The sequence below is a fragment of the Lampetra fluviatilis genome, chromosome 48, assembly GCF_964198595.1.
Source record: "Lampetra fluviatilis chromosome 48, kcLamFluv1.1, whole genome shotgun sequence".
In the NCBI taxonomy this organism is placed as follows: Eukaryota; Metazoa; Chordata; class Hyperoartia; order Petromyzontiformes; family Petromyzontidae; genus Lampetra; species Lampetra fluviatilis.
This window is the reverse complement of record NC_136322.1, coordinates 4,281,214-4,303,893: the sequence shown is the minus strand read 5'-3', so window position 1 is coordinate 4,303,893 and position 22,680 is coordinate 4,281,214. Positions and strand designations below refer to the sequence as shown.

The 22,680-nt window shown below is 45.7% G+C and overlaps 2 protein-coding genes across 2 annotated transcripts; both read left to right on the top strand.

Annotated features, from left to right (window-relative positions):
• The first annotated feature begins 173 nt into the window (after window positions 1-173).
• Window positions 174-584, top strand: LOC144948118 (histone H3). The gene has a single exon (XM_078877547.1). The coding sequence runs from the start codon at window positions 174-176 to the stop codon at window positions 582-584; it is 411 nt and encodes a 136-aa protein (XP_078733673.1).
• An 894-nt stretch (window positions 585-1,478) lies between these two features.
• Window positions 1,479-1,859, top strand: LOC144948117 (histone H2A). The gene has a single exon (XM_078877546.1). The coding sequence runs from the start codon at window positions 1,479-1,481 to the stop codon at window positions 1,857-1,859; it is 381 nt and encodes a 126-aa protein (XP_078733672.1).
• The last annotated feature ends 20,821 nt before the right edge of the window (window positions 1,860-22,680 follow it).

Genomic DNA, 22,680 nt, shown 5'->3' with positions numbered 1-22,680 from the left:
TGAACATTTTGTTGATTAAGAAGAGTTGACGACTCGAGATCATTGCACGCTGCCAACCAATCAGCACGCTCCCCTTCTTCGCACGTCACGACTCCGCTGACCAGTGAGCGCGCGCTCTGGGCTACATAAGCCGCCTTCTCCCCGCCTGTGAGAATCTTTGCCCTCACCAAGCCATGGCTCGCACCAAGCAGACGGCTCGCAAGTCCACGGGCGGCAAGGCCCCCCGCAAGCAACTCGCCACCAAGGCGGCCCGAAAGAGCGCTCCGGCCACGGGCGGCGTCAAGAAGCCTCACCGCTACAGGCCCGGCACCGTCGCTCTGCGCGAGATCCGCCGCTACCAGAAGTCCACCGAGCTGCTCATCCGCAAACTGCCCTTCCAGCGCCTCGTCAGGGAGATCGCGCAGGACTTCAAGACCGACCTGCGCTTCCAGAGCTCCGCTGTCATGGCTCTGCAGGAGGCCAGCGAAGCGTACCTTGTCGCGCTCTTCGAGGACACCAACCTGTGCGCCATCCACGCCAAGCGCGTCACCATCATGCCCAAGGACATTCAGCTCGCCCGCCGCATTCGTGGCGAGCGCGCTTGAACGCCCAGCTCGGCCCTCAAAGCACAACACAAAGGCTCTTTTCAGAGCCACCACTTACTCATGAAAACGCTTCCATGTGTGTTCTTCAAAGTTCGGGTGCCGGAAACCTTCGTTTGCTGGTCACGGCTCTCACGAGTCGTCAGGCGTAAGCGACAATGAAGTTCATTTTCTATACCCCGCCGCTCATATTTTTCAACATCACACGTTGGTGTCGTATATAAGCGTTGTGAAACCATGCTTACATAATGTTTAACAAAAGGGTTATTTTGGTGAAATATATTAACTATTAAACCCAAAGATATTGGTTTATGTTGTTTCAAGCCCGAGCTGATAAGAAGTTCACATTTTGCAAACTAAGAGACTGAATTATTCACGCACATATATTTTTAGGCATTGCCCGAACAGGCGGTTAAAGGAAAATATATATACACCGTATAGGCACGTGGGCGATCAATCACGAGCTCAAGGCTATCACAATGATTTCTTATAACCAATGCGGTCCCTCAAAATGATTATTATAATCAATAATACATTGATATTTGCGGAATCCGCTTATAAGTTTGACTTGCCAGCACGTGCCCATTAATTAACTCTATCATGCTTAAAACTTGAACCTATTAAGTACGTGTATCGCATTGTTTCATTCATAAGATGCGTGCCCGCATTAAAATTTATATGGATACAAATAATTAAAGTCAACATCGAATCCTCGCGTCCCGGCTTTTCATTGGTGGCTCAAGGAGAGGGCGGGACTCGACCGAGAGGAGCCAATCAGCAGCGGCGCGCTCTACGATCCTCGTCTCCGCTATAAAAGCCGCTCCGGTGGTGCGTGTTAACGTCACAAATCGTTCGTACTTTGTCTCCAGTGCTTTTTGCATCCTAGGTCGCTTAACAATGTCTGGACGCGGCAAGACCGGTGGCAAGTCTCGCGCCAAGGCAAAGTCCCGCTCTTCCCGCGCCGGCCTGCAGTTCCCCGTGGGTCGCGTTCACAGGCTGCTCCGCAAGGGCAATTACGCCCAGCGGGTCGGCGCTGGAGCACCCGTCTACCTGGCCGCCGTGCTCGAGTACCTTTCTGCCGAGATCCTCGAGCTGGCTGGCAATGCCGCCCGCGACAACAAGAAGACGAGGATCATCCCCCGACACCTGCAGCTCGCCGTGCGAAACGACGAGGAGCTCAACAAGCTCATGGGCGGCGTGACTATCGCCCAGGGCGGTGTGCTGCCCAACATCCAGGCCGTGCTGCTGCCCAAGAAGACCTCTCAGGCAAAGAAGTGAACGCGCCGCCGCCTCTACCACCACAACAACGGCTCTTTTCAGAGCCACCCACTTACTTGCAAAGAGCTCGGACAGTCGTACACAGGAGTTTTGTTATACTGGTAGGAACGAAGTGGACCAGACCACCAATAGATTAATGTGTCCGTCCGTCAACATCGCCCCCTACTGCAAACATTTGGCATGACCCTACGAAAACCTTGACTCAGTGACGCTATCCTGGCTAAACAAGTGTAACATTCCCTTATAATTCCCTCAGCTTTTAATTAAAACATTTAAATTAATGAGGCTTTCCTGGCTAAACACGTGTAACATTCCCTAATAATTCCCTGAGATAGCTTTTAATTAAAACTTTGAAATTAAATAAAACAACTAACAGCGCCCTAATAATTCCCTGAGATAGCTTTTAATTAAAACTTTGAAATTAAAAAAAAACTCACAGCGCCCTAAAGCCTACAGCTAGGCCTAAAGCCTAGAACCAGGCCTGAAACTCTCCATTCGTGTCGTACCCCCGCGTGTGTGAAAGGGAGTTATGTTTGTGGGGGTCGCTAGCCCCCGAGATCCCTCCCTCGATAATACTAACGGCCGGACTAACATCATCAATCGCCCCCCCGCTGCTAAGCGAACCGCCGCTAAGCTCCTCACCCATGGTGTGGGAGCCGTCACCCGAGGATTCCCCTCCACCGCGGGTCCGCGTAGCAGGCATAGTTAACCACGTACGCGCACACCCACACACAGCTCTGCACGGCACTCACCCAACACTGACCACTCACGTTAGGATCGCGCACCTGTGTTACACACGTCGTGAACTTACGCAAGTAACGAGCACACGCAAGCGGGGCACACGCCGACACAACGACTCAAGCCGCCGCCGCCGTGCGCGCGAGACAAACCGTACAACAATGCGCAGCCGATTACGCGCTCGAGCCGTGGGGTCGGGGGTCAGGGGTCCACCACCGCGCCGCACTTTACGCAAGTAACGAGCACACGCAAGCGGGGCACACGCCGACACACAAAAGTGCTCTCCCCGGGCGTTAACGCACACACCCCCGTACCCGCACAATCGTACAGAGACCACGGCCTTTATGCATACGACCACACACTCGCGAATGCAGTGCACGCTAATACCACGTTCCAAAAACACCCAACAACACGGTTTTGTTACTACGCTCGAGATTTTATTAGCCCTTGCTAACCAACCGAGCCACCCGTGTGTGTGTGCGGGACAGCAAGGCGCTTCTAACCCACACTCTGGTGCCGTGTAGCCCTATTCTATGCTGCGCTCTCTGCTAAACCGCTTTCCTACTCGTCCTTACCCCGAACTAACCCTCTCCTACGGATCCTACCCTCCGCTCTGAGGTGTTGTAAGGCGCGCAACACGATACCGTCTGTAGTCCTTGGTGACCTTGCGGCGCTCAGATCGTCCTGCAGACAATCTAGCGGCTCGCCCAATGACTCCTTCGTCGCTGACCCCGTGTCCAAACTCCAGAAGAAGAGAGTTCCCTACTGCCCCTGCGTTTTCTTTTAAACTATTCACATCAAAGGCTAGGCGCCCCCGTCCCGACCGCCTTGGTCTCTCGACCAATCCTGAGCCTAGGATTTCCCGCTCTTTTGCGATCCCGCCGGCCTTTGAACTTTCGACCAATCAGTCGTCCCGGGTCCTGATCCCAGCTATCTGCCTTGCTGACTCGTGTTTGTGTTTGTATGCGTTTCTAACTGCGGGGCTCTCTGAGCTCGCCGTGGTCGTGCGATCTCAAATCCGCCCACGGCGCCGCAGTGTTACTTGGCCTGGGAAGGGTCCTGTCCAATTCCCTGGCCCTGAGAAACCGTGGGGTAACCCCCCTAGGGGGCCCTCGGGTGAAAACTCAGGGTAGGTGACCCGACCACGAGGCCCTACGTGGGTGCGGGTGCGTGTTTATGTGGGGGAGGTGATGGGGGGCAGTGCGGCGGTGGAAGCCGGGCGGCTCCCTGGCTCGGCCGAGCGGCCCCGTCGCTGTGGCACCACATAGCCCCCCGGGGTGCCAGTCCCCGTCCCGGGTTGACTGGAGCACCTCGCCTGGGTTGCCCCCACGAGGTATCGCCGCGGGGTCCGCGGGATTCGCCCGGCCCTTGTGGCTGGCCTCGGGGGTGGCGGCTCCGTCTCCTGGGGCTCCGGCGGTGGTCTCCTCCTCCATTCCAACGGCTCCCCTCGGTCTCCGGCACCTGCGGGCTGGGGGACAAACTCAGAGGCGGTGGGGTTTAAGGGTCGCCGTCCTCGTCGCCCCCGGCCCCGCCCGGGGCCCCTCGGAGCCCGGGGCTCCGTGGGGCCCATATACTGCGCGAGGCCCCCGGGCACGGGGGGTGGGGGGACCCCGGGGTTTCGGGGTACTTGGACGGCGGGGCTCCCCCCCTCGGGGGCTGCTCGCCACGGCTTCAGTCGGCGGATGTTGACCACCATCTCCCGGCCCCTCTCTCCTCCCTGAATCAGCACCGTCCATGGTGAGATCTGCCGTCTCACAATCCAGGGTCCTCGCCAGTAGGTGGTCAGCTTCCCCACCTGTCCGGCACCGACGCGGGGAGTGTACAGCCACACCTCGGAGCCCGCAGTGTAGAAGGGGGGCTCCATACGGGGTCGGGCGCCCTGCTCTTGCCGCTGGTGCGCGGCCTCTCCGTGCGGGTAGGCTCGGCCCCTGGCCTCTCGCAGGGTCTCCAGCAAGTGCTCCATGGGGTGGCTCCCTTCCTCCCGTTGCGGCGGAGGGACACCGAACAGCAGATCTGCGGGCAGGCGAGACTCGCGACCAAACATCATTAGGAACGGGGTCTGTCCTGTAGATGTGTGAACGGCGGTGGTGTAGGCGAACAGGGCATAGGGGAGGTGTTCGTCCCAGTCCTGTTGATTCGCGGCCGCCATGCGTTTAAGCTTCCCGGCCAGAGTCTGGTTCATCCTCTCTACCATCCCGTTCGCCTGGGGGTGATATGCCGTGGTTCGGTCCTTCTGGATCCCGAACTCTCGGCACAGCGCCTGGAATAGTTCGGCCTCGAATTCACTACCCTGGTCGGTAATGACTCGTTCGGGGATCCCGCACTTAAGTACGTAGTTTTCCACGAAGGCCCGGGCCACTACGAGGGCTGTTTTATCCGGGATAGCCACCGCCACGGGGTAGCGGGTGAAGTACTCCACCGCTACAAGAATATATCGGTTGCCCCGGTGGGATCGTGGAAAGGGCCCCTGCAGGTCGATTCCGACCAACTGATTCGTCCGACTGACTCGGAACGGCCTCAGGGGTACCTGGTACCTCGCCGGCTTTTGCCCACACTGCTGACAGGCCCGGCAGCCCTGCACCCAGGCGGCCACATCTTGCGCTAATTTAGGCCAGAGATACTGGCGACGCAGAGTCTCCCGGGTGCGCCGTTCCCCATCATGGCCCCCGAGCGGGTGGTCGTGTACCAGTCGTAGTAGTTGGGGCCGCACATGGGCGGGAACGCAGATGCACCCCGGCTGCCCAGCGTCGGCCAGTTCCCTCACCACCCCGTTTTCTACACACAACCGGGCATACAAACCGCTCCAGGGCCCTGGTAGTGCATCCTTCCTCTCTCGCAGTGCCGCCTCCACCGCCGCCAGATCCGGATCCCGCTGCTGGGTTTGTCGCAGCTGCTCGTCGTCCAAGCCCGGGAAGGCGCAGCCGACATCCTCTTGGATCCGCCCGGTTGGGGTGGGATGATCCGTCTGTCCCCGGGCTCCTTCTGCAGGGGTTCCTGCGGCGCACACTGCACTCTCTCTCGGGGGGGGGAGTTTAGTTTCCGCGCGCTCCTTGGGTTCTGCTGCCTGGCGGCAGCGTCCCCCCGTGAAGCACGGGCAGGCGTCTCCCTCCCTCGTCTCAGCGCGCACCGCGGGCCGTCTTGACAAGGCGTCCGCGTTCGCGTGTGTTCGCCCCGCTCGGTACTCGATCTGCAGGTTGTACTCCTGCAGCTGCGCCAGCCATCGAGCCATCTGCCCCCGCGGTTCCTTGAATGTAAGGAGGAACTGCAGTGCATAATGATCGGTGCGCACACGACATTTCCTGCCGTACAAGTACGGTCGGAACTGTTTACACGCGAAAATTACAGCATACAGTTCCTGACGGGTTACACAATAGTTCAGTTCGGCCCCGCTCAGGGTCCGACTGGCGTATGCGATGACCCGCTCCGTCCCACCCTGCACTTGCGACAGCACCGCGCCCAGCCCACTGCTGCAGGCGTCAGTGTCCAAAATAAAATCGGTGGTGAAATCTGGGAAAGCCAAGGTGGGGGTGTGGGTGAGGTGGTCTTTGAGTGTGGTGAAAGCCGTCTGGCAGGCCTCCGACCACTGATAGGGGTTCTTAGGGGAGGTGAGTTGGGTGAGGGGGCGTGCAATCTCACTGAATCCCTTTACAAATCGACGGTAATAAGTGGCGAGTCCCAAGAATGACCTGATCTCCGTCAGGTTCCTCGGCCGCGGCCAATCCACTACGGCACGCACCTTCTCGGGATCGGTGCTCACCCCTGCCTCGCTGACTCGGTGTCCGAGGTACCCCACCTCGCGTTGCGCAATGTAACACTTACGTGGCTTGAGCTTGAGATGGGCTGCTCGCAGTCGCTGGAATACTTCCCGCAGCCTGGACCAGTGTTCGGACAGCGACCTACTGAACACTATTACGTCGTCCAGGTAAATCAGGCACTGTTCCCACTGCAAGCCCCGCATCACCAACTCCATCAACCGCTGGAACGTCGCGGGCGCGTTAGTGAGTCCGAACGGCAACACTCGAAACTCAAACAGGCCCATCGGGGTGGTGAATGCTGTTTTTGGCCGATCCTCCTCCGTCATCTCCACCTGCCAGTAACCGGACGCCAGATCGAGGGTGGAAAAATACCGCGCTCCTGCGAGACTGTCGAAGGTGTCGTCGATGCGTGGGATGGGAAAAGCGTCGCCGAGGGTGACTGCGTTCAATTTTCGGTAATCAACGCAGAACCGAGTCGATCCGTCCTTTTTCGTTACCAGTACCACCGGGGCAGACCAAGGGCTCGCGGAGGGCTGGATTATGTTATCGCGTAGCATATCCGTGACTGCCTCTTTGATCTGGGTCCGTTCAGGCGCGCCCACTCGGTATGCGGGGAGTTTGATGGGTCGGGCTGCACCTGTGTCAATTTGGTGCTTGACCAGGTCGGTCAGGCCCACGTCCGAATCGTGCTCACTGAACACGTCGGCGTACTCCCGCAATAACCCGCGCAGCTGATCGGCCTCCCCCTTAGGTAAGGCTGCCCAAGGCACATGTAACGCATCCTGCAGGGGAACAATCTCGGCTCGGGGGGTCGGGCCGACCCGCCAGGCCAGATCCTGGCTGTCCTCGGGGCGGCCAGGGTCCTCCGCCCAGAGTGCGAACACCGAGTCGTTCGAGTGGCGAGCGTGCAGGGGGTGTACGGTGGCTACCGGGGTGCGTCGTCGTATCATTGCCGGGGTACTGTGTGGGTTAAACACACGTATAAACAGCCGGCCCCCATCTGCGTTTACCAGTGTGGCTGACCCTACCACCCCGTATCGCGATGCCAACTCCGGGTGAGGAGTCAGCATTACCTCGCCCGATGGTCGGTGGGTTGGGTCGGTGGAGAGGGTTGCCACTGGCACCAGCATCTCGGCGAGAGGCCCGATGGTGACGGCCGACACCAGCGTAGCGGCCACGGGTGTGAAGCGTGGGCGATTCGGCTCCTGTCCTAGGAACGGAATCCGCTCCCCGCTGCCCTCCACCGTAGCGCATCGTTGCCGGGGCTGTACGTTAAGTCCCAACTTTTCCAGGAGGTCCGTTCCTGCAATGCACTCGTGGCACAACACACTCGAAACGTAGAATTCCTGTGTGCACACCTGGTTTCCTAGACGGACCTCGAGGGAGACCTTCCCCAGCAACCCCATCCCGGCTCCGCTTGCCGTGTGCAGCGCGCGATCCGGCGCCTGCAGGCAGCCCACGTCCACCCCGAGCATGCTGCAGTGCGCGGCGCTCATGAGAGAGGCCATGGCGCCCGTGTCCAACAGGATCCGGGTGCGCTGCCCGTTCACCTGGCCTTCCACCAGCGACGTGGCTCCCGTTATCCCTGCCACCAGCTCCCGCAGCCAATCGCCCGAGGTCCCTGCGCCCTTGGGTGTTGTCGTTGTAACCTGTTTATGGATCACTCGCTCGCCATTATTATTACAGCTGAATTTTTCTTTTACTGGTCTCTTTTTTTTTATGGGCCACCTACCTCCTCGTCCGCCTCCTCATCCGCCTGCTCGTCCGCCTGCTCGTCCGCCTCCTCGTCCGCCTCCTCGTCCGCCTCCTCGTCCGCCTCCTCGTCCGCCTCCTCGTCCGCCTCCTCGTCCGCCTCCTCGTCCGCCTCCTCGTCCGCCTCCTCGTCCGCCTCCTCGTCCGCCTCCTCGTCCGCCTCCTCGTCCGCCTCCTCGTCCGCCTCCTCGTCCGCCTCCTCGTCCGCCTCCTCGTCCGCCTCCTCGTCCGCCTCCTCGTCCGTCTCCTCGTCTGTCTCCTCGTCCGTCTCCTCGTCCGCCTCCTCCTCCGCATCCTCCACCACCTCACTTTTTGTGATGGCCAATTATTTTTTTACTGACCAATTTTTTTTGACTTTTTTTCTTTTTTAATTGCCACTCATTTTTTAACTGGTAATTTTTTTTGATGGCCACATTCTTTAACTCACCACATTTTTTTGACTGGTCTTTCTTTTTTTACCGGCCAATTTTTTTCACTTTTTTTTTAAGACAACTTTTTTTTAGCAGTCAATTTTTTCTTTAATGGTCACCCTTTTTTAACCAGTCACTTTTTTTGATGGCCACTTTTTTTAACCAGTCACTCTTTTTGATGTCCACTTATATTTTTATTGCCCAAATTAATTTTTTACTGGTCTCTCTTTTTTTACGGGCCACTTACCTCCTCCTCCTCTGCCTCCTCTGCTCCGATTCCTCCGCCTACGCTGCCTCCGCCTCACTTTGTGTGATGGCCAATTATTTTTTTACGGACCAATTTTTTTGGACTGTTTTTTTATTTTATAATTGCCACATTTTTTTAACCAGTAATTTTTTTTAATGGCCATTCTTTTTTAACCGGTCACTTTTTTTAATGGCCACATCTTTTTTACTGGCCAATTTTTTTCGACTGGTCTTTTTATAGGCCAATTCTTTTTTGGTCGGCCACTTCATTTTTAATGGCCACTCTTTTTAAACCAGTAATTTTTTTTGATGGCCATTATCTTTTATAGCAGCCAATTTTTTTCACTTTTTTTATGGCCACTTTTTTTTTACCAGTCAAGTTTTTTCTTTAATGGCCACTCTCTTTTTGAACCGGTCACTTTTTTTGATGGCCACGTATCTTTTTTAATGGCCCCTTTTTTTTAACCGGTATTTTTTTTGATAGCCAACTATTTTTTACTGACCAATCTTTTTTTGACTGGTCTTTTTTTTCTTAGGGGCCAATTTGATGTGGTCAATCTTTTTTTAATGGCCATTCTTTTTTAACCGGTATTTTTTTTTATTGCCACTTATCTTTTTTAATGTCCAATTTGTTTTGACTGGTCTTTTTTATGGCCCAATTCCTTTTTTGGTCGGCCACTTTTTTTTAATGGGCACTCTTTTTTTAACCAGTAATTTTTTTTGATAGCCATTTATATTTTTTACCAGCCAATTTTTAAACTTCTTTTTATGGCCACTTTTTTTTACCAGTCAATTTTTCTTTTACTGGTCTCTTTTTTTTACGGACCACCTACCTCCTCCTCCTCTGCCTCCTCTGCTCCGACTCCTCCGCCTACGCTGCCTCCGCCTCACTTTGTATGATGGCCAATTATTTTTTTACTGACCAATGTTTTTGGACTGTTTTTTTTTTATAATTGCCACATTTTTTTAACTAGTAATTTTTTTTCATGGCCACATGCTTTAACTCACCAATTTTTTTTGACTGGTCTTTCTATTTTTAGGGGCCAATTTTTTGTGGTCACTCTTTTTTTAATGGCCATTCTTTTTAACCTGTCACTTTTTTTAATGGCCACATCTTTTTTACTGGCCAATTTTTTTCGACTGGTCTTTTTATAGGCCAATTCTTTTTTGGTCGGCCATTTCATTTTTAATGGCCACTCTTTTTTAACCAGTCATTTTTTTTGATGGCCATTATCTTTTTTAGCAGCCAATTTTTTTCACTTTTTTTATGGCCACTTTTTTTTTACCAGTCAAGTTTTTTCTTTAATGGCCACTCTTTTTGAACCGGTCACTTTTTTTGATGGCCACGTATCTTTTTTAATGGCCCCTTTTTTTTAACCGGTATTTTTTTTGATAGCCAACTATTCTTTACTGACCAATATTTTTTTGACTGGTCTTTTTTTTTTAGGGGCCAATTTGATGTGGTCAATCTTTTTTTAATGGCCATTCTTTTTTAACCGGTATTTTTTCTTTATTGCCACTTATCTTTTTTAATGTCCAATTTGTTTTGACTGGTCTTTTTTATGGCCCAATTCCTTTTTTGCTCGGCCACTTTTTTTTTAATGGGCACTCTTTTTTAACCGGTAATTTTTTTTGATGGCCATTTATATTTTTTACCAGCCAATTTTTAAACTTCTTTTTATGGCCACTTTTTTTTTACCAGTCAATTTTTTTTTACTGGTCTCTTTTTTTGACGGGCCACCTACCTCCTCGTCCGCCTCCTCGTCCGCCTCCTCGTCCGCCTCCTCGTCCGCCTCCTCGTCCGCCTCCTCGTCCGCCTCCTCGTCCGCCTCCTCGTCCGCCTCCTCGTCCGCCTCCTCGCCCGCCTCCTCGTCCGCCTCCTCGTCCGCCTCCTCGTCCGCCTCCTCGTCCGCCTCCTCGTCTGTCTCCTCGTCCGCCTCCTCCTCCGCATCCTCCACCACCTCACTTTTTGTGATGGCCAGTTATTATTTTACTGACCAATTTTTTTTGACAGTTTTTTTCTTTTTTAATTGCCACATTTTTTGACTAGTCATTTTTTTTCATGGCCACATTCTTTAACTCACCATTTTTTTTTGACTGGTCTTTCTTTTTTACGCGCCAATTTTTTGTGGTCACTCTTTTTTTAATGGCCATTCTTTTTTAACCGGTCACTTCTTTTTGATGGCCATTTATCTTTTTTACCGGGCAATTTTTTTCACTTTTTTTATGACCACTTTTGTTACCAGTCAATTTTTTCTTTAATGGCCATTCTTTTTTAACCGGTCACTTTTTTTGATGGCCACATCTTTTTTACTGGCCAATTTTTTTTGACAGGTCTTTTTTATGAGCTAATTCTTTTTTGGTCAACTTCTTTTTTAATGTCCACTCTTTTTTAACCGGTATTCTTTTTTTGATGGCCATTTATCTTTTTTACCGGCCAATTTTTTTCACTTTTTTTATGACCACTTATTTTTTTACCAGTCAATTTTTCTTTAATGGCCACTCTTTTTTAACCAGTCACTTTTTTTAATGGCCACGTCTTTAATGGCCACTTTTTTTTACCGGTTATTTTTTTTGATGGCCACATTCTTTTACTGGCCAATTTTTTTGACTGGTCTTTTTTTACGGGCCAATTTTTTGTGGTCAATCTTTTTTTAATGGCCATTCTTTTTTAACCGGTCACTTTTTCTTATCTTATCTTTTTTACTGACCAATTTTTTTAGACTGGTCTTTTTTATGGCCCAATTCCTTTTTTGGTCAGCCACTTTTTTTTAATGGCCACTCTTTTTTAACCGGTCATTTTTTTTGATGGCCATTTATCTTTTTTACCGGCCAATTTTTAAACATTTTTTTATGACCACTTTTTTTTTTACAAGTAAATATTTTTTTTACTGGTCTCTTTTTTTTTACCGGCAACCTACCTCCTCCTCCGCCGCCGCCTCCGCCGTCTCCGCCTCACTTTGTGTGATGGTCAATTATATTTTTATTGACCAATTTTTTTTGACTGGTCTTTCTTTTTTTACGGGCCAATTTCTTGTGATAACTTTTATTAATGGCCATTCTTTTTTAACCGGTCACTTCTTTTTGATGGCCACATCTTTTTTACTGGCCATTTTTTTTGACAGGTCTTTTTTTATGGGCCAATTCTTTTTTGGTCAGCCACTTTTTTTTTAATGGCCACTCTTTTTTAACCAGTCACGTTTTTTCATGGCCACTTATCTTTTTTACTGACCAATTTATTTGGCCTGGTCTTTCTTTTTTTACGGGCCAATTTTTTGTGGTCCATCTTTTTTTAATGGCCATTCTTTTTTAACCGGTCACTTTTTTTCATGGCCATTCATCTTTTTTACCGGCCAATTTTTTAACTTCTCTTTATGACCACTTTTTTTTTACCAGTCAATTTTTCTTTTACTGGTCTCTTTTTTTTTATGGGCCACCTACCTCTTAGTCCGCCTCCTCGTCCGCCTCCTCGTCCGCCTCCTCGTCCGCCTCCTCGTCCGCCTCCTCGTCCGCCTCCTCGTCCGCCTCCTCGTCCGCCTCCTCGTCCGCCTCCTCGTCCGCCTCCTCGTCCGCCTCCTCGTCCGCCTCCTCGTCCGCCTCCTCGTCCGCCTCCTCGTCCGCCTCCTCGTCCGCCTCCTCGTCCGCCTCCTCGTCCGCCTCCTCGTCCGCCTCCTCGTCCGCCTCCTCGTCCGCCTCCTCGTCCGTCTCCTCGTCTGTCTCCTCGTCCGTCTCCTCGTCCGCCTCCTCCTCCGCATCCTCCACCACCTCACTTTTTGTGATGGCCAATTATTTTTTTACTGACCAATTTTTTTTTACTTTTTTTCTTTTTTAATTGCCACTCATTTTTTAATTGGTAATTTTTTTTGATGGCCACATTCTTTAACTCACCACATTTTTTTGACTGGTCTTTCTTTTTTTACCGGCCAATTTTTTTCACTTTTTTTTTAAGACAACTTTTTTTTAGCAGTCAATTTTTTCTTTAATGGTCACCCTTTTTTAACCAGTCACTTTTTTTGATGGCCACTTTTTTTAACCAGTCACTCTTTTTGATGTCCACTTATATTTTTATTGCCCAAATTAATTTTTTACTGGTCTCTCTTTTTTTACGGGCCACTTACCTCCTCCTCTGCCTCCTCTGCTCCGATTCCTCCGCCTACGCTGCCTCCGCCTCACTTTGTGTGATGGCCAATTATTTTTTTACGGACCAATTTTTTTGGACTGTTTTTTTATTTTATAATTGCCACATTTTTTTAACCAGTAATTTTTTTTCATGGCCACATTCTTTAACGCACCAATTTTTTTTGACTGGTCTTTCTTTTTTTAGGGGCCAATTTTTTGTGGTCACTCTTTTTTTAATGGCCATTCTTTTTTAACCGGTCACTTTTTTTAATGGCCACATCTTTTTTACTGGCCAATTTTTTTGGACTGGTCTTTTTATAGGCCAATTCTTTTTTGGTCGGCCACTTCATTTTTAATGGCCACTCTTTTTAAACCAGTAATTTTTTTTGATGGCCATTATCTTTTATAGCAGCCAATTTTTTTCACTTTTTTTATGGCCACTTTTTTTTTACCAGTCAAGTTTTTTCTTTAATGGCCACTCTCTTTTTGAACCGGTCACTTTTTTTGATGGCCACGTATCTTTTTTAATGGCCCCTTTTTTTTAACCGGTATTTTTTTTGATAGCCAACTATTTTTTACTGACCAATCTTTTTTTGACTGGTCTTTTTTTTCTTAGGGGCCAATTTGATGTGGTCAATCTTTTTTTAATGGCCATTCTTTTTTAACCGGTATTTTTTTTTATTGCCACTTATCTTTTTTAATGTCCAATTTGTTTTGACTGGTCTTTTTTATGGCCCAATTCCTTTTTTGGTCGGCCACTTTTTTTTAATGGGCACTCTTTTTTTAACCAGTAATTTTTTTTGATAGCCATTTATATTTTTTACCAGCCAATTTTTAAACTTCTTTTTATGGCCACTTTTTTTTACCAGTCAATTTTTCTTTTACTGGTCTCTTTTTTTTTACGGACCACCTACCTCCTCCTCCTCTGCCTCCTCTGCTCCGACTCCTCCGCCTACGCTGCCTCCGCCTCACTTTGTATGATGGCCAATTATTTTTTTACTGACCAATGTTTTTGGACTGTTTTTTTTTTTTATAATTGCCACATTTTTTTAACTAGTAATTTTTTTTCATGGCCACATGCTTTAACTCACCAATTTTTTTTGACTGGTCTTTCTATTTTTAGGGGCCAATTTTTTGTGGTCACTCTTTTTTTAATGGCCATTCTTTTTAACCTGTCACTTTTTTTAATGGCCACATCTTTTTTACTGGCCAATTTTTTTCGACTGGTCTTTTTATAGGCCAATTCTTTTTTGGTCGGCCATTTCATTTTTAATGGCCACTCTTTTTTAACCAGTCATTTTTTTTGATGGCCATTATCTTTTTTAGCAGCCAATTTTTTTCACTTTTTTTATGGCCACTTTTTTTTTACCAGTCAAGTTTTTTCTTTAATGGCCACTCTTTTTGAACCGGTCACTTTTTTTGATGGCCACGTATCTTTTTTAATGGCCCCTTTTTTTTAACCGGTATTTTTTTTGATAGCCAACTATTCTTTACTGACCAATATTTTTTTGACTGGTCTTTTTTTTTTAGGGGCCAATTTGATGTGGTCAATCTTTTTTTAATGGCCATTCTTTTTTAACCGGTATTTTTTCTTTATTGCCACTTATCTTTTTTAATGTCCAATTTGTTTTGACTGGTCTTTTTTATGGCCCAATTCCTTTTTTGCTCGGCCACTTTTTTTTTAATGGGCACTCTTTTTTAACCGGTAATTTTTTTTGATGGCCATTTATATTTTTTACCAGCCAATTTTTAAACTTCTTTTTATGGCCACTTTTTTTTACCAGTCAATTTTTTTTTACTGGTCTCTTTTTTTGACGGGCCACCTACCTCCTCGTCCGCCTCCTCGTCCGCCTCCTCGTCCGCCTCCTCGTCCGCCTCCTCGTCCGCCTCCTCGTCCGCCTCCTCGTCCGCCTCCTCGTCCGCCTCCTCGTCCGCCTCCTCGCCCGCCTCCTCGTCCGCCTCCTCGTCCGCCTCCTCGTCCGCCTCCTCGTCCGCCTCCTCGTCTGTCTCCTCGTCCGCCTCCTCCTCCGCATCCTCCACCACCTCACTTTTTGTGATGGCCAGTTATTATTTTACTGACCAATTTTTTTTGACAGTTTTTTTCTTTTTTAATTGCCACATTTTTTGACTAGTCATTTTTTTTCATGGCCACATTCTTTAACTCACCATTTTTTTTTGACTGGTCTTTCTTTTTTACGCGCCAATTTTTTGTGGTCACTCTTTTTTTAATGGCCATTCTTTTTTAACCGGTCACTTCTTTTTGATGGCCATTTATCTTTTTTACCGGGCAATTTTTTTCACTTTTTTTATGACCACTTTTGTTACCAGTCAATTTTTTCTTTAATGGCCATTCTTTTTTAACCGGTCACTTTTTTTGATGGCCACATCTTTTTTACTGGCCAATTTTTTTTGACAGGTCTTTTTTATGAGCTAATTCTTTTTTGGTCAACTTCTTTTTTAATGTCCACTCTTTTTTAACCGGTATTCTTTTTTTGATGGCCATTTATCTTTTTTACCGGCCAATTTTTTTCACTTTTTTTATGACCACTTATTTTTTTACCAGTCAATTTTTCTTTAATGGCCACTCTTTTTTAACCAGTCACTTTTTTTAATGGCCACGTCTTTAATGGCCACTTTTTTTTACCGGTTATTTTTTTTGATGGCCACATTCTTTTACTGGCCAATTTTTTTGACTGGTCTTTTTTTACGGGCCAATTTTTTGTGGTCAATCTTTTTTTAATGGCCATTCTTTTTTAACCGGTCACTTTTCTTATCTTATCTTTTTTACTGACCAATTTTTTTAGACTGGTCTTTTTTATGGCCCAATTCCTTTTTTGGTCAGCCACTTTTTTTTAATGGCCACTCTTTTTTAACCGGTCATTTTTTTTGATGGCCATTTATCTTTTTTACCGGCCAATTTTTAAAAAATTTTTTATGACCACTTTTTTTTTACAAGTAAATATTTTTTTTACTGGTCTCTTTTTTTTTACCGGCAACCTACCTCCTCCTCCGCCGCCGCCTCCGCCGTCTCCGCCTCACTTTGTGTGATGGTCAATTATATTTTTATTGACCAATTTTTTTTGACTGGTCTTTCTTTTTTTACGGGCCAATTTCTTGTGATAACTTTTATTAATGGCCATTCTTTTTTAACCGGTCACTTCTTTTTGATGGCCACATCTTTTTTACTGGCCATTTTTTTTGACAGGTCTTTTTTTATGGGCCAATTCTTTTTTGGTCAGCCACTTTTTTTTAATGGCCACTCTTTTTTAACCGGTCACTTTTTTTCATGGCCATTCATCTTTTTTACCGGCCAATTTTTTAACTTCTCTTTATGACCACTTTTTTTTTACCAGTCAATTTTTCTTTTACTGGTCTCTTTTTTTTTATGGGCCACCTACCTCCTCGTCCGCCTCCTCGTCCGCCTCCTCGTCCGCCTCCTCGTCCGCCTCCTCGTCCGCCTCCTCGTCCGCCTCCTCGTCCGCCTCCTCGTCCGCCTCCTCGTCCGCCTCCTCGTCCGCCTCCTCGTCCGCCTCCTCGTCCGCCTCCTCGTCCGCCTCCTCGTCCGCCTCCTCGTCCGCCTCCTCGTCCGCCTCCTCGTCCGCCTCCTCGTCCGCCTCCTCGTCCGCCTCCTCGTCCGCCTCCTCGTCCGCCTCCTCGTCCGCCTCCTCGTCCGCCTCCTCGTCCGCCTCCTCGTCCGTCTCCTCGTCCGTCTCCTCGTCCGCCTCCTCCTCCGCATCCTCCACCACCTCACTTTTTGTGATGGCCAATTATTTTTTTACTGACCAATTTTTTTTTACTTTTTTTCTTTTTTAATTGCCACTCATTTTTTAATTGGTAATTTTTTTTGATGGCCACATTCTTTAACTCACCACATTTTTTTGACTGGTCTTTCTTTTTTTACCGGCCAATTTTTTCACTTTTTTTTTAAGACAACTTTTTTTTAGCAGTCAATTTTTTCTTTAATGGTCACCCTTTTTTAACCAGTCACTTTTTTTGATGGCCACTTTTTTTAACCAGTCACTCTTTTTGATGTCCACTTATATTTTTATTGCCCAAATTAATTTTTTACTGGTCTCTCTTTTTTTACGGGCCACTTACCTCCTCCTCTACCTCCTCTGCTCCGATTCCTCCGCCTACGCTGCCTCCGCCTCACTTTGTGTGATGGCCAATTATTTTTTTACGGACCAATTTTTTTGGACTGTTTTTTTATTTTATAATTGCCACATTTTTTTAACCAGTAATTTTTTTTCATGGCCACATTCTTTAACGCACCAATTTTTTTTGACTGGTCTTTCTTTTTTTAGGGGCCAATTTTTTGTGGTCACTCTTTTTTTAATGGCCATTCTTTTTTAACCGGTCACTTTTTTTAATGGCCACATCTTTTTTACTGGCCAATTTTTTTGGACTGGTCTTTTTATAGGCCAATTCTTTTTTGGTCGGCCACTTCATTTTTAATGGCCACTCTTTTTAAACCAGTAATTTTTTTTGATGGCCATTATCTTTTTTAGCAGCCAATTTTTTTCACTTTTTTTATGGCCACTTTTTTTTTACCAGTCAAGTTTTTTCTTTAATGGCCACTCTCTTTTTGAACCGGTCACTTTTTTTGATGGCCACGTATCTTTTTTAATGGCCCCTTTTTTTTAACCGGTATTTTTTTTGATAGCCAACTATTTTTTACTGACCAATCTTTTTTTGACTGGTCTTTTTTTTCTTAGGGGCCAATTTGATGTGGTCAATCTTTTTTTAATGGCCATTCTTTTTTAACCGGTATTTTTTTTTATTGCCACTTATCTTTTTTAATGTCCAATTTGTTTTGACTGGTCTTTTTTATGGCCCAATTCCTTTTTTGGTCGGCCACTTTTTTTTAATGGGCACTCTTTTTTTAACCAGTAATTTTTTTTGATAGCCATTTATATTTTTTACCAGCCAATTTTTAAACTTCTTTTTATGGCCACTTTTTTTTACCAGTCAATTTTTCTTTTACTGGTCTCTTTTTTTTACGGACCACCTACCTCCTCCTCCTCTGCCTCCTCTGCTCCGACTCCTCCGCCAACGCTGCCTCCGCCTCACTTTGTATGATGGCCAATTATTTTTTTACTGACCAATGTTTTTGGACTGTTTTTTTTTTATAATTGCCACATTTTTTTAACTAGTAATTTTTTTTCATGGCCACATGCTTTAACTCACCAATTTTTTTTGACTGGTCTTTCTTTTTTTAGGGGCCAATTTTTTGTGGTCACTCTTTTTTTAATGGCCACATCTTTTTTACTGGCCAATTTTTTTCGACTGGTCTTTTTATAGGCCAATTCTTTTTTGGTCGGCCATTTCATTTTTAATGGCCACTCTTTTTTAACCTGTCATTTTTTTTGATGGCCATTATATTTTTTAGCAGCCAATTTTTTTCACTTTTTTTATGGCCACTTTTTTTTTACCAGTCAAGTTTTTTCTTTAATGGCCACTCTTTTTGAACCGGTCACTTTTTTTGATGGCCACGTATCTTTTTTAATGGCCCCTTTTTTTTAACCGGTATTTTTTTTGATAGCCAACTATTCTTTACTGACCAATATTTTTTTGACTGGTCTTTTTTTTTTAGGGGCCAATTTGATGTGGTCAATCTTTTTTTAATGGCCATTCTTTTTTAACCGGTATTTTTTCTTTATTGCCACTTATCTTTTTTAATGTCCAATTTGTTTTGACTGGTCTTTTTTATGGCCCAATTCCTTTTTTGCTCGGCCACTTTTTTTTTAATGGGCACTCTTTTTTAACCGGTAATTTTTTTTTATGGCCATTCATATTTTTTACCAGCCAATTTTTAAACTTCTTTTTATGGCCACTTTTTTTTTACCAGTCAATTTTTTTTTACTGGTCTCTTTTTTTGACGGGCCACCTACCTCCTCGTCCGCCTCCTCGTCCGCCTCCTCGTCCGCCTCCTCGTCCGCCTCCTCGTCCGCCTCCTCGTCCGCCTCCTCATCCGCCTCCTCGCCCGCCTCCTCGTCCGGCTCCTCGTCCGCCTCCTCGTCCGTCTCCTCGTCCACCTCCTCCTCCGCATCCTCCACCACCTCACTTTTTGTGATGGCCAGTTATTTTTTTACTGACCAATTTTTTTTGACAGTTTTTTTCTTTTTTAATTGCCACATTTTTTGACTAGTCATTATTTTTCATGGCCACATTCTTTAACTCACCATTTTTTTTTGACTGGTCTTTCTTTTTTACGCGCCAATTTTTTGTGGTCACTCTTTTTTTAATGGTCATTCTTTTTTAACCGGTCACTTCTTTTTGATGGCAATTTATCTTTTTTACCGGGCAATTTTTTTCACTTTTTTTATGACCACTTTTGTTACCAGTCAATTTTTTCTTTAATGGCCATTCTTTTTTAACCGGTCACTTTTTTTGATGGCCACATCTTTTTTACTGGCCAATTTTTTTTGACAGGTCTTTTTTATGAGCTAATTCTTTTTTGGTCAACTTCTTTTTTAATGTCCACTCTTTTTTAACCGGTATTCTTTTTTTGATGGCCATTTATCTTTTTTACCGGCCAATTTGTTTCACTTTTTTTATGACCACTTATTTTTTTACCAGTCAATTTTTCTTTAATGGCCACTCTTTTTTAACCAGTCACTTTTTTTAATGGCCACGTCTTTAATGGCCACTTTTTTTTACCGGTTATTTTTTTTGATGGCCACATTCTTTTACTGGCCAATTTTTTTGACTGGTCTTTTTTTACGGGCCAATTTTTTGTGGTCAATCATTTTTTAATGGCCATTCTTTTTTAACCGGTCACTTTTTCTTATCTTATCTTTTTTACTGACCAATTTTTTTAGACTGGTCTTTTTTATGGCCCAATTCCTTTTTTGGTCAGCCACTTTTTTTTAATGGCCACTCTTTTTTAACCGGTCATTTTTTTTTCATGGCCATTTATCTTTTTTACCGGCCAATTTTTAAACATTTTTTTATGACCACTTTTTTTTTTACAAGTAAATATTTTTTTTACTGGTCTCTTTTTTTTTACCGGCAACCTACCTCCTCCTCCGCCGCCGCCTCCGCCGTCTCCGCCTCACTTTGTGTGATGGTCAATTATATTTTTATTGACCAATTTTTTTTGACTGGTCTTTCTTTTTTTACGGGCCAATTTCTTGTGATAACTTTTATTAATGGCCATTCTTTTTTAACCGGTCACTTCTTTTTGATGGCCACATCTTTTTTACTGGCCATTTTTTTTCGACTGGTCTTTTTATAGGCCAATTCTTTTTTGGTCGGCCATTTCATTTTTAATGGCCACTCTTTTTTAACCTGTCATTTTTTTTGATGGCCATTATATTTTTTAGCAGCCAATTTTTTTCACTTTTTTTATGGCCACTTTTTTTTTACCAGTCAAGTTTTTTCTTTAATGGCCACTCTTTTTGAACCGGTCACTTTTTTTGATGGCCACGTATCTTTTTTAATGGCCCCTTTTTTTTAACCGGTATTTTTTTTGATAGCCAACTATTCTTTACTGACCAATATTTTTTTGACTGGTCTTTTTTTTTTAGGGGCCAATTTGATGTGGTCAATCTTTTTTTAATGGCCATTCTTTTTTAACCGGTATTTTTTCTTTATTGCCACTTATCTTTTTTAATGTCCAATTTGTTTTGACTGGTCTTTTTTATGGCCCAATTCCTTTTTTGCTCGGCCACTTTTTTTTTAATGGGCACTCTTTTTTAACCGGTAATTTTTTTTTATGGCCATTCATATTTTTTACCAGCCAATTTTTAAACTTCTTTTTATGGCCACTTTTTTTTTACCAGTCAATTTTTTTTTACTGGTCTCTTTTTTTGACGGGCCACCTACCTCCTCGTCCGCCTCCTCGTCCGCCTCCTCGTCCGCCTCCTCGTCCGCCTCCTCGTCCGCCTCCTCGTCCGCCTCCTCATCCGCCTCCTCGCCCGCCTCCTCGTCCGGCTCCTCGTCCGCCTCCTCGTCCGTCTCCTCGTCCACCTCCTCCTCCGCATCCTCCACCACCTCACTTTTTGTGATGGCCAGTTATTTTTTTACTGACCAATTTTTTTTGACAGTTTTTTTCTTTTTTAATTGCCACATTTTTTGACTAGTCATTATTTTTCATGGCCACATTCTTTAACTCACCATTTTTTTTTGACTGGTCTTTCTTTTTTACGCGCCAATTTTTTGTGGTCACTCTTTTTTTAATGGTCATTCTTTTTTAACCGGTCACTTCTTTTTGATGGCAATTTATCTTTTTTACCGGGCAATTTTTTTCACTTTTTTTATGACCACTTTTGTTACCAGTCAATTTTTTCTTTAATGGCCATTCTTTTTTAACCGGTCACTTTTTTTGATGGCCACATCTTTTTTACTGGCCAATTTTTTTTGACAGGTCTTTTTTATGAGCTAATTCTTTTTTGGTCAACTTCTTTTTTAATGTCCACTCTTTTTTAACCGGTATTCTTTTTTTGATGGCCATTTATCTTTTTTACCGGCCAATTTGTTTCACTTTTTTTATGACCACTTATTTTTTTACCAGTCAATTTTTCTTTAATGGCCACTCTTTTTTAACCAGTCACTTTTTTTAATGGCCACGTCTTTAATGGCCACTTTTTTTTACCGGTTATTTTTTTTGATGGCCACATTCTTTTACTGGCCAATTTTTTTGACTGGTCTTTTTTTACGGGCCAATTTTTTGTGGTCAATCATTTTTTAATGGCCATTCTTTTTTAACCGGTCACTTTTTCTTATCTTATCTTTTTTACTGACCAATTTTTTTAGACTGGTCTTTTTTATGGCCCAATTCCTTTTTTGGTCAGCCACTTTTTTTTAATGGCCACTCTTTTTTAACCGGTCATTTTTTTTTCATGGCCATTTATCTTTTTTACCGGCCAATTTTTAAACATTTTTTTATGACCACTTTTTTTTTTACAAGTAAATATTTTTTTTACTGGTCTCTTTTTTTTTACCGGCAACCTACCTCCTCCTCCGCCGCCGCCTCCGCCGTCTCCGCCTCACTTTGTGTGATGGTCAATTATATTTTTATTGACCAATTTTTTTTGACTGGTCTTTCTTTTTATACGGGCCAATTTCTTGTGATAACTTTTATTAATGGCCATTCTTTTTTAACCGGTCACTTCTTTTTGATGGCCACATCTTTTTTACTGGCCATTTTTTTTGACAGGTCTTTTTTTATGGGCCAATTCTTTTTTGGTCAGCCACTTTTTTTTAATGGCCACTCTTTTTTAACCAGTCACGTTTTTTCATGGCCACTTATCTTTTTTACTGACCAATTTATTTGGCCTGGTCTTTCTTTTTTTACGGGCCAATTTTTTGTGGTCCATCTTTTTTTAATGGCCATTCTTTTTTAACCGGTCACTTTTTTTCATGGCCATTCATCTTTTTTACCGGCCAATTTTTTAACTTCTCTTTATGACCACTTTTTTTTTACCAGTCAATTTTTCTTTTACTGGTCTCTTTTTTTTTATGGGCCACCTACCTCCTCGTCCGCCTCCTCATCCGCCTCCTCGTCCGCCTCCTCGTCCGCCTCCTCGTCCGCCTCCTCGTCCGCCTCCTCGTCCGCCTCCTCGTCCGCCTCCTCGTCCGCCTCCTCGTCCGCCTCCTCGTCCGCCTCCTCGTCCGCCTCCTCGTCCGCCTCCTCGTCCGCCTCCTCGTCCGCCTCCTCGTCCGCCTCCTCGTCCGCCTCCTCGTCCGCCTCCTCGTCCGTCTCCTCGTCTGTCTCCTCGTCCGTCTCCTCGTCCGCCTCCTCCTCCGCATCCTCCACCACCTCACTTTTTGTGATGGCCAATTATTTTTTTACTGACC